We start from the raw sequence: 13526 nt of genomic DNA, 5'->3' as shown, positions 1-13526 counted from the left end.
TGTACAGGTGTGTGTGGAGATACTCACTGAAACACCTGCTCATGCATTCACCAGGAACTGCATCATTCCACAGCTCTAGCTTTCCATAGAAGGTGGTTAGATGAATAAGAAGGTAATTGATATCCTGTGACTTATTCCTGTAAATGCCTGGGAATAAGCTAATAAATCACCTCAGGGTGTAGTAGATACTAAATCGGTATAAATAGGAATTTAAAAAGTAATTTGCCTCCCCAAACCAGCTGCAGAGACCAGGCCTAAAGTTTATTATTAACATTGCTCAGCCCGTGTGGGCTGGCAGAGGTAGAAGAGGTGTTTGCCCGATAAATGCTGACTGCCCTTTCCCACAGCGCCAGGAGCGGGTCTGAGCAGAGCCCAAGAGATCAAAGTCCTATTAAAAGAAACTCCTATCATTTCCTCCCCTGGGAGAGGAGTTAATTGGCAGAGGGAGCGCTCCACATGGGAATTCGGCCGATTCCTTGGACACGGTTGCTTTGGGGAGGGGGGGGTTCTCCCGGGGGAGGACGGGGAGCCCGTGCTCCGATGTCCCAGCAGCCAGGTGCCATTGGTGTCACCTCCTCCCAGGTAGGTTCTTCATGCGCTCGCTGGGCCTTCCTCCCCCTCCTCTTCCTCCTCCTCCTCCTCCTCCTCCTCCTGGGGCCGCAGCGCTGCTCGCGGGCACGTCCTGCGCGGCGCTGTTCCGTGGGTGGGGAGGGCCGCGGAGCCATGAGCGCTGCCAGCACTAAAATAACCTCTGGCCGCGCTCCCGCGTCCACGCGCGGCCCCTGAGGCAGAGGAAGAGGGGGAGGAAGGAAATGAGGCCGCCTGACACAAATAACTCCCGGCCCCTCACCAGCTCCCCTGACCGGCCGCCCCCGCTCCCGTCGGGGCTGGGCCGAGCGGGCTGTGCCGCTCCCGGGGCCGGTGTGGCCCGGGCTCGGTGTCCCCTAAAGGCTCGGTGCTCCCCCAGGAGCTCGCTGCCATCCTGTGACTCGCTCCTCGCCCTCAGGGGCTCGGTGTTCCCCATGATCTCCGTGTCCCCCCAGGGGTCGGTGCCTTCCCTGCGCTCGGGGCTCTCCCGGCCCCGATCCCGCCCCGCCACCGGGGGGCGCCCCGGCGCGCCGCCCCTACCGCTCCGCGCACTACACCTCCCGTCGCGCCCCGCGCGGCAGGAAGCGCGGAGGCCGCGTCGCCGCGGGGCGCCTCTGGGAGTTGTAGTCCCGCCGGCCGGAAGCCACCGCCCGCCGCGTCCCGGGCCGGCGGGCGGCGCGCGCGCGGCGGGACTACAAGTCCCACCCCGCTCCGCGCGCCACCGGGGCGGCAATGGCGGCGGCGGCGCCTGCGCGCGGCGCCCTCCGTGCGGACCGCGCAGAGTGAATAATAAAGGTCTCCTCGGCGGCGGCGGCGGCGGAAGGCGGGAGGCATGTCCAAGGGCCCGGTGGCGGGCGGCCCTGCCGCGGCCGGGCCGGCGAGCGCCGCCAGCGCGCTGCAGGCGCAGCCCGAGAAGCCGCAGCACTACACGTACGTAGAGCCGGGAGCTTCCCCGCCGCCGCCCGCCCGCCCGCGCGCCAACACGCGCCTGACGTCAGCGTGCGGCGCGCGCGGGGGCGCGCGGGGGGACGCGCGGGCACCGGCTGGAACCGGCCTCGGCCGGCGCGGGCCGGGGGCGGCGGGGCGGGAGGGAGGGGCGGGGGATGAGCGACCCCCCCGCCCAACGCCCGTGATGCACCGGGGCCGCCGCGCCTCCCCCGGGGAGAGGGGACCCCCGGACCCCCGGCTGACACCCCCGGCCCCTCGCCCGCCCGTCCCTCCCTCTCGAGTGACACCCCCGCCTGGGGTGGGGGTCGATCCCCCGGGATGTGAGGGCATCCCCCGGGATGTGACAGCCCCGATCCGTTCCGCGACGGGTGAGGGGACCCGCGAGTGACAGCCCCGGTCCCTCCCCGTGGTGTTGGTGGAGCGCCGGGCCCTGCGGTGACACCCCGGCCCGAGGCTGGGCCTCTGTCCCACGGGATGTGAGGGGACCCTGGGTCCCCAGCTCTGCCCCCCGCCCTCGGTGGGGTCCGTTCCTCCGGGGGTCACCTCGTGGTGCTTTGAGGGGCTGAGGGTTTGGTGAGCTGTCACCCAGGACTGTCACTGCTGTCCTCCATCCCCTGAGGGGTCTCGGGCGTTCCTTGGCACCTGTGGAGGGAGGTGTGAGGTGACAGGAGGTGCCCAGGGTCGCAGCTTTGGTGGTTGGTGATGGAGCGGGTCCCTCTCAGGGCTGGTGTCTTTGGGAGTGACACAGGTGTGTGGAATATCCCCCTTGGAAGGTTTACATTGAAATCTGGACGAGTGTTTGCTCCGTCCCTGCTTTTGCTGGCCCTGTGTGGGTGCAGTCTGGCTGTATGGGCACACCGTTGGTGTGTGTCGCCTCCATCACTGCAGACACTCCCTCAGGGAACACTTGTTGCTGGAATGTGTCTTTCCTAACCAAAAAATACCAGTTCACTGCCTTGTCCCAGGGAAACACAACCTGTTGGAGCTGTGTGAAGTTGGCCTGTGGTCAGTTGTTGGAGTTGGAGGCTGTGGGATGGGATTCCCATCCTCTTGTGCAGTAGGGATAACGGATTGGGAGCGAGCATTGTCTTTGTGAGGTGGGCTGGCGATGGATGGATGTGGCTGGAAATAGGTCATGTGTTCCCTGTCCTTAAAGGAGAAAACTTTGGAACTGTTCTTTGTGAACAAAATATATGTGCTGAGCCGTTTCCCTTATCATTTTAGGGTGTTGTCCTACAAATACCCTACAAATACTCATATCTCTGGCTTGTGTGGATGCTCCCACCCAAAGTGAGACGTGTGCTCTGTGTGCTTTTAATTTCCATTTTCATAAGGTTGGTGGTGGACTTCCCTGCATCCGCACTGTGATACCTGGAATAAAAAGAGCTTTGAGGAATCCACAGACATGTGCCTGTGTGCCTAGCTGGGATCACAGGCTACCTGCCACCCCTTTCCTTCAGGAATACTATGGCAGAGTGAGGGCTTCCAGGTTTTATTGCCATTGTGAAGATCCTGTCATGATCTTTAGGGAGCTGGCAAGCCACAGTCTCGTAGGCTGTGTGGCTTCTGGTGTGCTCTACAAGTCTGACAGTTTTATGGGGGAAATGGGCATGGAAGAGTCTGCTGGGAATGTTGCTGTAGGGAAAAAGAGGGAACAGGAGCTGCCTGAAGTGGAGTGACACTAGTGATGGAGAAGGAAAACAAGGAGATGAGGTAGAGAAGGTGAGGACACTGGGTAGAGGAAGGTGAAGGTGATAACTTGGCTGAGCATGATTGTGGAAGTAAGGATGTCAAGTATTAGGAAAAACAGAGGAAGAAAGACTTTGAGAAGCAGAGGAGATTGGGAAAGAGGACGGAAATGGGACAGTGTGGAACAAAGCTGGTGGTGCAATTAGCTTATTTCCAGAGGGCAAAACTTGTGTTTTGAAGATGGATGCTATAAATACTTCAGTGAAAACAGTTGCAGAGGAGCTGAATAACCATAAGTGAAAGACGGGTTTGGGGGCTGCTGAGTGCTGACAGTGGGATGTGAGCCATCCTTTGGAAGTCTAGGATGTGTACACTGGGTCACATCAGACTGTAAACCTCCTCCTGATAACATATGGGAACTTATTTGGTGGTGGCTCATGCGAACAAGTTGTATGTTGTCAAAATGTAAATATTTTCTTCCTTTTTTTTTTCCCTTAAATATAGTTTGTTTCCATAAAATGACACAAAGGTTACAAGTTGTAAACTCAAGTAAGCTTAATTATCTGCATACTTTGCTGTTCCCTGGGGACAGGCAATCTGGTGCTGGGGATCTCTCAGAAAGTTTTGGTTGTATTTGTAAGGAAATGTTCCAATTTCTGTATTAGCGTGAATTTCCAAACTCTTGGTGTTAGTTGCATGAGATTTTTTAGATATTTTGAACCTCTGTCTTTCTGTTAGGAAGCCTTTATGTTTACTTTAGATGTGCAGCAAAAGACAATGTGGGAAAAGCAGAGCTGGTGATGCTCTCTCACACCTTTGTCACTGTTTGTTAGCAGAAGAGGCCGAGCTTCCTTGATTTGTGTCCTTTGGTAGCAGTCGTGGTGTGCAGCTGGGTATTCCTGGAGACAAGTCCCTGGTAGATGCCAAAGTTTGCTGTTTAATTATGGATGGGCTGCTCCTTGTCTGGGGATGGGATTCCATTTGTAGAACCCCGAGTGAGTAACAAAATACTCCGTGGCTGCTGTTGTGCTCTCCCTGGCTTGCTGGATTAGATGTTCCTGCGTGTGGCTGCTTTCTGTGATCCCACAGCTCCCGTAGCCGGATGAGAGCAGCATATTCCTGGGAACAAAGGAGCGAGACAGCTCCTTCCTGGGGTTCCTGGAGGCTGGGATCAGCTTGGGGTGATGTGCTCTGCAGGGGCTGCATGGGAAGTGGATTTCATTTGGGTAGGCTCTGTCAAGCCTCAGCTGAGGATTGGTTTTGCAGCGTTTCTCGGCTCTGTCTAGCATGTTATTTCTGCAGGTACCTCTGTCTTTAATGTGTATCTACTCATGTGGGTAGACTTGAGTTGGAAGAAACTGAAAGTGAGCTCTCAGTCACTGAAGCTGTAGGTACAGGGTGCTCTGGGGTGGTTTTGTTTTGGTATGGTTCCTCTGCTCGGCTGCTGGCAGCGTGGCTGGTTTCAGTCAGGCTTGATGCCTTAATTGTGAATTGTAAAGATTGTTTCCACTGCTTGGGTGTTTATTGATCTGGCAGAATTTAGATAAGTGAAAGTGGAGCAGCCCTTTGTTCACTGTGCATTCACCTGAAAGTCAGACAGTTTAATAACTCTGCAGGAAAGCAAATGTTGAGGTAGAGATAAATTAACCCATTTAATAAAAAAACAGAGAGTCCCTTCAGTTCAGAGCATTCAGAGCACACAGGCTCACAAGCAGCATTGAAAATACTCTGATTCAGGTGATAAACTCTTTGGAACACAGATTTATTGTGCATAACTCAAGTCATTGCTACTCAAGACATTTCTCTTGAGTGTGCCCATCTTAAACATGAGCAGCACCCTTGAAAGTGACCTTCAGGATTCCGTGTACCCTCACTTGAGATCTGGGTGAGATGCCTGGGAGCACATCCTGTCCTCTTTTGCAGTGCATCAAGATAAGCTTTGTGATTATGCCTTTGCAGCATCAAAGGCAAAGAACTTGTCTTTCCTTTTGCACAAGGAGAGGAACTGTGGGAAATTCCTGAAGGATTAATACCCTGTATTAATGCTGGAGCTGCATCCACATGGCTGGGCTGTGATGTAGTGACTGCTGGCTACTGCTCACCCAAGCTTTGTCTTGCAACCATTCTGGTGCCATTTAGGCATTGAAAGACCAGAAGACTCAAATGAAGGACATTGTAAATGGGGATGAAAATGGAGCTGGTGCAATACTTTGGCTATAACTGAAATCAGAGACATTCTTGTGTCTGCATTGTGCCTTGTCTGGTGGTTTCTCAGCCTCAAATAGGAACTCAGATTAAGACAGCAGTGGAAATGTGGGTGAAGAAGAAGTAAAAATACCAAGACCATAGGTGTGCTTATTTAAAGCCTTATCTCAAAATTGAACATGTGAATTCAAAAATGCACCTCAGAGCATCCGTTGTAGCAGAGTAATCCTTATCTCCTTATCAGTGGACAGTGTCTTACCACTGGCAGAGCAAACAGGACATGTCTGATCTCAAAGGTGCAGACTGAGTGTCTGTGGGAAGAAAACCAAAACCCAGATGTGTAGCTAACAATTTTTCAGGGTTGCTGTTTGCTCTTCTAGGTCCCATAACATTTGCCTGCATGGTCTGTCAGATTGTACATTTGATCTGCTTGAGTTGGGTGGTCTTCACACCCTACTGCACGAGTTGAGGCTCTGGAAATTGTTTTTAGAAACCTTTTGTGTTCTTTTTAAACCATCAGGACTCTTAAAATAACAAACTGCTGCCCTAATTCTGCTTTGGTTTTACTGGTGATAACCCTTAGATCAATAAGCTGATATGGACTTATACAAGTTATAGAAACTAGCCCTGTTTTTAAGCAAAAAAACCAAAAAAACCCACCAAAAAACAAACAAACAAACAAACCAAAAAACCCCACCTCAACAAAACAAAACACAAAATTAAGCAAAGGAAAAAAATACCCGAATAACCCAGAAAACAAAAATAACAAAAAGAAGCCCAGGTGTTTTTAGGTTTCAGGTTTGGTAATAAAGCACAGAAGATGTAGAATAGATTATGTTATTATTGTATTATATACAGTGTAAGGTAATACCCTTAGGAAAGCACAGAGTGAGTCAATACTTTTAAATCTGGGACTTACCAGTGGTCCACTACATCATTACCTGTAAATGTCATCTTATCAGGAAAGTATTATTACTATTGGTATTTTTTGAGTCTGTGTGAACTTCACTGAATGCACGTCCACTGCCAGCTGTTATTAGGAAGTGTGAATAGTTACAGGAAGTTGGAAATATAAAGTGCTGGAGTGTGAACAGGAAGAGCTGCCTTCACAGTATGCTCTCACCACCAAACACATGTGCTGAAAATAACATTTTAGATTTTATGGTTCTTCAAAGGCTGAGTGTTGAAAGGCTCCAGCTTGAGAGAGGGGCTGGCAAGGGGCATTTGGGCCCAATCTGTGCCCCAAATGTGTTGGGGCAAAAAAGAGTTTTTCCCTCCTGTTGAAGTGGGGCTGGACCTGTGTTTTGCCTGCTGCATTCCCACTTCTTGAGTACTTCTGGATATCAGTCTGACAGGGAATTCACATATGGATAACAGCTCTAGAGGTGTCATATCAATATTTTGCCAAGCAGAAACCTTTGTGTACTGCTGTGATGTTCTCAGAATTAGTTTTGGTCTGGCAAGGTTTGGTGTTTCAAAAATCCAAAACTCTGTGAAAGAGGAGAAGGGTTCAGTGGTGCAGAATTGTTTCAAAGTGGAAGATGGTTCTTTAATTTTTAATGTAATGAAAAGTATTATGTTGATGATTATCTGTTGCTTACATTAGCATATAGGATAGTTTTTTGTGTCATGAGAGGCAGTATTAAGGTTAATAATTGTTCTATAAAGTCAAGAACTTGCTGATTCTGTGGGTCCCTCCCAGTTCCATTTATTCTATGATCCTGAGAACCTCAGAGCTTGGAGTTTCCTATTATATCAGTTTTTCTCAATTTGTAAGTTTATGTATTGTCTAGTATTTTTTACATCATGTGACTTTATTTTAAGCAGCATTCTGTTGGAATTCCAACATTTTATTGTCTCTAGAGCTATTCTTCTTCCAGAAAAAGGTTTTACTATCTTCCAGGAGCAGCTGAAACACTGATCCTTCTTATTCCAAAGGGTCTGATCAGTGCTCTCAGGAAAATCTTCCTGCAGTGCCTTCCAGCATCCCTGCCTGGCTGCTTGCTGCGTGTCCCTGCCCCTGTGACAGCATGGCAGGAGGGAATGTGTCAGGACATCAGTTAATCACACTTGTTGTGTGGCATATTAGCATGAGCTGTCACTGAGGACTGTGTTAATGCACCCAGCTGAGCCTGGGCAGGGACACAGCCCTTCTGTGGTCCCTGGTAAAGGAGCTGTTACTTCCGAGAGAGGAGCAAAATAAAAAGGCAATAATATCTTTAATTGCTGTGTTGAGGCTCGTGGAAACCTGCTTGTCAGGACATGAAGAGCTGTGTTCACTTTCAGAGGATGCTGAGGAGAGGTTTTTGTTCCTTCCATTAACTTTCTGCTTTTAAAAACTTCATAAATCTTTTTGAAAGCAGCAGAAATAGGCTGAAAGAGATGGTGAGAGGTTACCTGGTCCCTTTGCCCAGGAGTCACCTACATTACTCTAGCTAAGATTTTTTTTGGGGGTCTAATCATCATTGATTTTTAATATTGTATCAGTTTCCACTTTAAACTGGATTTTGGTGAAATTGTGAATGATAAGAGGGAGTAAATCACAGCACTTTCTATCTTATAAAGAATTTATGTACTCTATAAACTTTCTGTAACGTTCAGCAAATCAGGTACAGAGCTGTTGCTGAAAGCTGTGTGTGCACAGAGCCAGCCAGCAATTCCCCCCCAGTGTCCTAAATTAATGGGTGGTCACGTGCCAGCAGGCTGTGGAGCAAGTGCTATTTCTTAGCTACATTTGTCCCCTCTAATTTATTGAGAGAGAGTTTGTCTTTTATATCAGGGCATCAAATATAAGGAGCCTCAGCAGAAGGGTGCACAGGGAGATGCTGAAGGCTTGTACCTTCTCAAACTCCTCCTAGTGATGACAGCCAATTTAGATGCTTGTGATGATTTTCTCAGCAACCTCTTGTCTTGTGTATTTTGATCAGTGCTTGATGCAGTTAATACCAGCTTGACATTTGAAATATCAGTTGGAATGAATGTTCCCTTGCAATGAATACCAACAATTCCTTCTTTCCTTTAGTTCTGGTGCAGCTTCTGACTCACAGACCCTCACCCTGCTGTAGTATTCATTCAGGTTGAGGAGGTGATTGTTAAAACAAGGAAAGTTCTATGTTTTATTTGAAATAAATATTTTAAGCACTGAAGTGCAGTGATGGCAATAAAAGAGCCAGATCACTGAAATGCTCAATACTGGCCTGATTCTTATATCTTATTAGAAGTCAGAGACATTTAATTGAATGAAGTTGTCGGAACAGTGGTAGAGAAGAAACTTGCACTGAATTTGTGGTCAAACAAAAAAAATCTCCTACCATCTCTGTCTGTTGGTCAAAATGGCAAATCCATTTCAGCAGAGCACATACTGCCTTCCTAAGACTAATGGTACTGTTAAGCGCAGCTAAGAAATTAAGGTGGGATGTCTTTTTATTATTGTATGCCTAAAATTTGATTTGATTAATATGCAGCCATGGCCATATGAAAGGGGAATTAGTTTTTTGAAACTATTCTGGATGAACTTGGAACCAGAACTTGGGGGTTGGGACTGGGTGATTGCAAAGGTCTTTTCCAACTCAGGCCATTCAATGAATGGAATGGCTGAAAATATGAATATCTGAAAAAAAATTAAAGTCACTGTTAAAGAATTAAAGTCACTATTCTATGATTATCTGTAAAAAAAGAATTCAAGTCAGTATTATTTGTTATCCTTTGTCTTCAGCATGTCACCACAGCTCAAAAAGAAGCTGTCAGTCCACGCCCAGTATGCTCTGAGGTGATTTTTTTTTCTCCTCTAAAGTTTTCAATAGCCCATGAGTTTTCATTGATGGCACTTGACTGTTACTGTCATAGCAGAAATGCAAACAGCAGATGCCTGAGGACAACTGTGCAGCTTTACAGCAACAAAAAAAAAATATTGTTTGCACGTTTAAAATATCATGAGAGTGCCACCAGATTTATCAGTGCATTGATTAGCCCAAGTGGGAAGTGATAGGCTGTGGCAAAGCCTGGGGTTTGCCTGCTTTCCCCTTGGAGGAGAGGTGGTGTCAGCATGCAGTGGAGCCTCGTTGGACACCAGAGTGTGCAGGACATTTATTCAGAGCTGTGCCTTCTGTGTGGAGGGTTGGAATCCAGTCCACTGGGCTACAGCAGGCACAGATGAAGTCTGATTTGAGTGCTGAGCAGAAAAGAAAATTGATTGAATGGTTGACATTGATTCTTCAAAATCAACCAGGGTTGGCTTTTATCTCTGTGCTGGCACATGGGTATGCATGCAGGTTCATGCTTGTTAGATAATCACTGTGTTTTGTTTCAAACTCACAGCAGAAAATGTCTGTTCACAAATGAAAGCCTTTCCAAAGAGGCTGCTGCAAATCTGGTTGGTGTTTAACCTGAGAAGAAGCAGATGCCATTTAATTTCCAGTGGAGATTGGGCTGGGTGAGAGCACCATAGAGCTGTCATGTCATGTGGAGCTTTGGTTGTCTGGTTTTGGTCCTGTGTAAATACAGCCCTTCAAACAGCTCATGTTCTGTCTTAAAACTTGTGAGTGTGGGGCTGCAGCTGATCTGTGAGCTGTGTGTTAAATTCATGGGGGTCTTGGCGTGGCCAGGAGAGGGAAGGCTACTGTGCTCTGTTTCCAAACACAGACAAAATGTTGAGGCTTAGCTGGCTAAAGATGCTCATAACAATCTGCAGCTGAGAGCCTGAGCTGTGGAATAGCTTGTATGGAAATAATATTTTTCTGAATTGCCCATTATGAATTCTTGCATGTGGGATGTTTTGTTTTAGGGAACTAGCAGAGTGAGTAACACAAGTTTTCAAACAGCCCAGCCCTGTTCCCAGCCTTCCCTGTTGTTTCTACAGTTGTAAGCCCTGGGTAGGCTTTGTTAGTGCTTGAATTGGTGGTGAGAGAAGTGCAGTATAGAAAAAACCTTTGCTGGAAACTGGAACTTTAATTTTTACAGCACAGGACATCAGGGTGTTATTCAGACTTTAATTTGTTGTGCCAAACCTGGTGTGTGTTACCCCCACCTTCCTGAGGCTACAAACACTAACACTGGGATAAAGAGGCATCATCCATCCCATCCATAAGAGATGGGATAATGTAAGTTAATATATGAGTTAATATAAGAGAGAAAATTTACCTGGCTATAAGCTGAATAAATGACCATAATAGATAAGTCTGGGGATGGATGTTTTTTGTGAAGTAATTAGTAGTAGAATATTTAACTGCTCATATTTAAGCATATGTTGCTACATTGTGCTGACAACTGAAGCAGGTACAGACCCTCAGCAGTGTGCAGCTGTCTGGATGCAGTGAGCTCCAGTGTTTGCCCTGCAACAGGCTCAGCCCACGTTACTGAAAAATAATTATTTCCATATGATCCTGTTTTCATAGACTCAGCACTTACACAGGTGCTGTAGGGAAGGCTTAATGACAACTAAATATTTGTGGAGCAAAAACCAACCCAGAGAAGGATGAGGGTTGTTTCAATCGGGGTGATCCATGTTTGAAAACAGCAAAGTGTGCTTTAGGCACAGTTTACATAAACTAACGGTGTCAAATTGCAAATATGTAATTTAAACTTGGAAAAATGGGCTGTGTGTTTAAAACATTGCATCAACTGCCTAAATATTGAGTTAATTTCGAGGTCATGTCTAATACATATTCATTGCCAAGTAATTTGGGAAAAAAAGGATAACTAACTCAAGGAAATGTAAATGTAAGTTCAAGGCTTTATGCAGAATTCTGGATCTTGGTGAATGGCTTTTAAGGAAATGCATCTGAAATGGAGTGCCATTAAGTGTTTGCCTTTGCCAGTGCTTGGGTTATTTTAATTAAAAAGGTGAAAGCTCTGTGTAAACAAATACTTGTGTTTGAAATGGATTTGATTGGTATGACTTGGTTATATACATTTCATGGTCTGCTGATGCAACAAGTGCCTGCTTTTTAAAGACAGTACACCATCAAAAAATGACTCAAATTGCTTTATTTGTCAGATTTTGAGTGACACAACTCAAGGGGTGCCAAGCAAAGGGATGCACAGCTTCCAGAAAGTCTCAGCAAGGAGCTCTTCCCCAACACCCAGGACAGGAACGCAGTTGTGACTCGTGGAGCTCATGTCTTGGCTGCTCACAAATGTGATAAATGTGGGTTTTATCAAGTAAGCTCTGGCTTGAAAGCCTTGATTTTTGTTCCTCATCAGGACAGTGTTGATGAGCTTCTCTGCTGCAGTGTGGCATTTCTCTCCAAACAAAGCCATTTTTGCTATAACTGGAAACTGAACAATGTTTTGCCTGAAGTTGGTGCAAATCTGTCTTCCCATGATGGGCCTGCACCACACTTCTCTGTTTTCCCTTCGTTTTTCAGTGTAGACAAGGCACAACTGTTTGTCTGACTTTTTCCTTCTAATTGAAAAACATCCTGATGGTTTCTGATAGTTGCCAACACGTGTTATTTTTAGCCTGAACTTTTGCAGTCACTCAGTTATCTATGAAGTATTGGTGATACAGAATTCATTCATCGCGGCTGAAATAAATTCACTGTGTTCTTGTCCAGCCTCTGTTCTCCTTTGAAATCCAGAAATGGAGCTCCAGCAGGGATCAGGTTACTGTTGGATGTGACTGTGTGCATTTTGGTGTTATCCTCAGTTTCCTGTAGTCTGGCAGTTTGTATTTTACCTTCTGCAGTACGCTCTGCTTTTCCATTTGGAAGCATCCAGCTCAACTTTGTTTGCTAAATCATTGAGATGCTGAGAAAATGGAAGAGTTGAGTGATGCCTACCTATTTCTACAACAAAAACTGGGGGAGCAATGGGTTATAGATGTGAGCAGTTGTCATTTTGACCACTGAGGTACACAGTGAGTTGTAAGAAGTCTTAAAACAAAAAAACTTCCACAACCAAACAAACCCAACTCCATGCATCTGTAATAAGTCTCTCCAACTCTCACTTTCTTTATTTGCCCTTAGACTGACATTGTTGTCAAGCTCTAATGGAGGAGGGGAAATCTAACAGCTTTAAAATCACACACTGCTGTCTGTGTGTGACCTTTTTCCAGTTGATGGTTCAATTTATTTGGGTGATAAAGAAAACACTGAGGCATGTGAAGTCTATCTTCTTGACAGATCTGAGCTTACTGAAACTTTTTCCTCATCCTTTTCTCCTTCCCTACATTCACAGTCAGCCTTTTGTTTTTATAAAGTGATCCATATATTTTTCTTTGAGATTTAAATGCTTTCTAATCTTTTCAAGGTTTACAGAAGTGCACCTGGCTGCTGAGGGTGTGGAGAGGCAGATGGACTGATGGTTCTGGAGATGTCCTGAGAGAGATGTTTGCCTTTTGTGCCAGGTGTGCGTGGTGTATGCAAAAAGCTTGGTGTGTGAAGTGTGAGGGCTTGGTCAGGTCTATGATGTTATTTTTCTAAATACTATTAAATGTGGTAAAAGGGGAAATATCCAATATTGGTGAGCCACAGTAGCTGATAGACCTCATCTAGTGGGTGAGCATCCCTGCCCATGCAAGAGGTTGGAAATAGATGATCTTTAAGGTCTCTTTCAACCCAGACCATGCCTTGACACAGATTCCTAGTAGAACTTGATGAGAATTTTTCTTGAAATTATGATTGAAATTTTGAAGATTGCTGCTAAAAGTGTTTGTTATTGTTTCATATTCAACAATGACTCATGTGAGGATCTGTTTCAATATTAAATTACATCTGCCAGTCAGTAAAAAATATTTATTGAAACAGACTTGTCTTAACTTCTGCTCTTACTAGAAGGACACTAAACATTGCAGAGCTGTAAGCCAGGCTGCTGGAGGTCTGCAGCTACTGGTTCAGGGGTTTGCTTGACTTGTGCCACCCCTAGGAACAAGGAACTACAACTCCCATGAAGTCAGATTGTTTCACATCTTTCCTCCCAAATTCCAAGAAATCTTGGGAGTTGAAGACTCTGCTCCCTGTCAGGAAGCTTTGCATTGAAACTTCCTAAGACATTGTGTGAGTACTGGTATAGAACTCTCCGAATTATTTTTGAACAATCCTATTCTTTAACTCCATGTTTTTATCTCACTTATTCTGAAACATCTCCCTTGCCCCAAG

The 13526-nt window shown here is 46.5% G+C and overlaps 1 protein-coding gene across 7 annotated transcripts in view; it reads left to right on the top strand.

Annotated features, from left to right (window-relative positions):
- The first annotated feature begins 1290 nt into the window (after positions 1-1290).
- UNK (unk zinc finger) overlaps positions 1291-13526 on the top strand; it is a 41141-nt gene continuing 28905 nt past the window's right edge. For 4 of the 7 annotated variants that reach the window (XM_071452778.1, XM_071452776.1, XM_071452777.1 and 1 more), the window contains exon 1: positions 1292-1518. In XM_071452778.1, the coding sequence (XP_071308879.1) occupies positions 1421-1518 (98 nt within the window). In that variant the 5' untranslated portion in view covers positions 1292-1420. Of the gene's footprint in view, positions 1519-13526 lie in introns of all 7 variants that reach the window. The other 3 variants (XM_071452779.1, XM_071452775.1, XM_071452774.1) reach the window with 2 other exon arrangements.

Source organism: Agelaius tricolor, unplaced genomic scaffold (assembly GCF_023055355.1).
Source record: "Agelaius tricolor isolate 1412-34295 unplaced genomic scaffold, bAgeTri1.0.p SCAF_35, whole genome shotgun sequence".
Taxonomy (NCBI): domain Eukaryota; kingdom Metazoa; phylum Chordata; class Aves; order Passeriformes; family Icteridae; genus Agelaius; species Agelaius tricolor.
The sequence above is the reverse complement of the archived record's forward strand: the minus strand, read 5'-3'. Positions and strand labels throughout refer to the sequence as shown.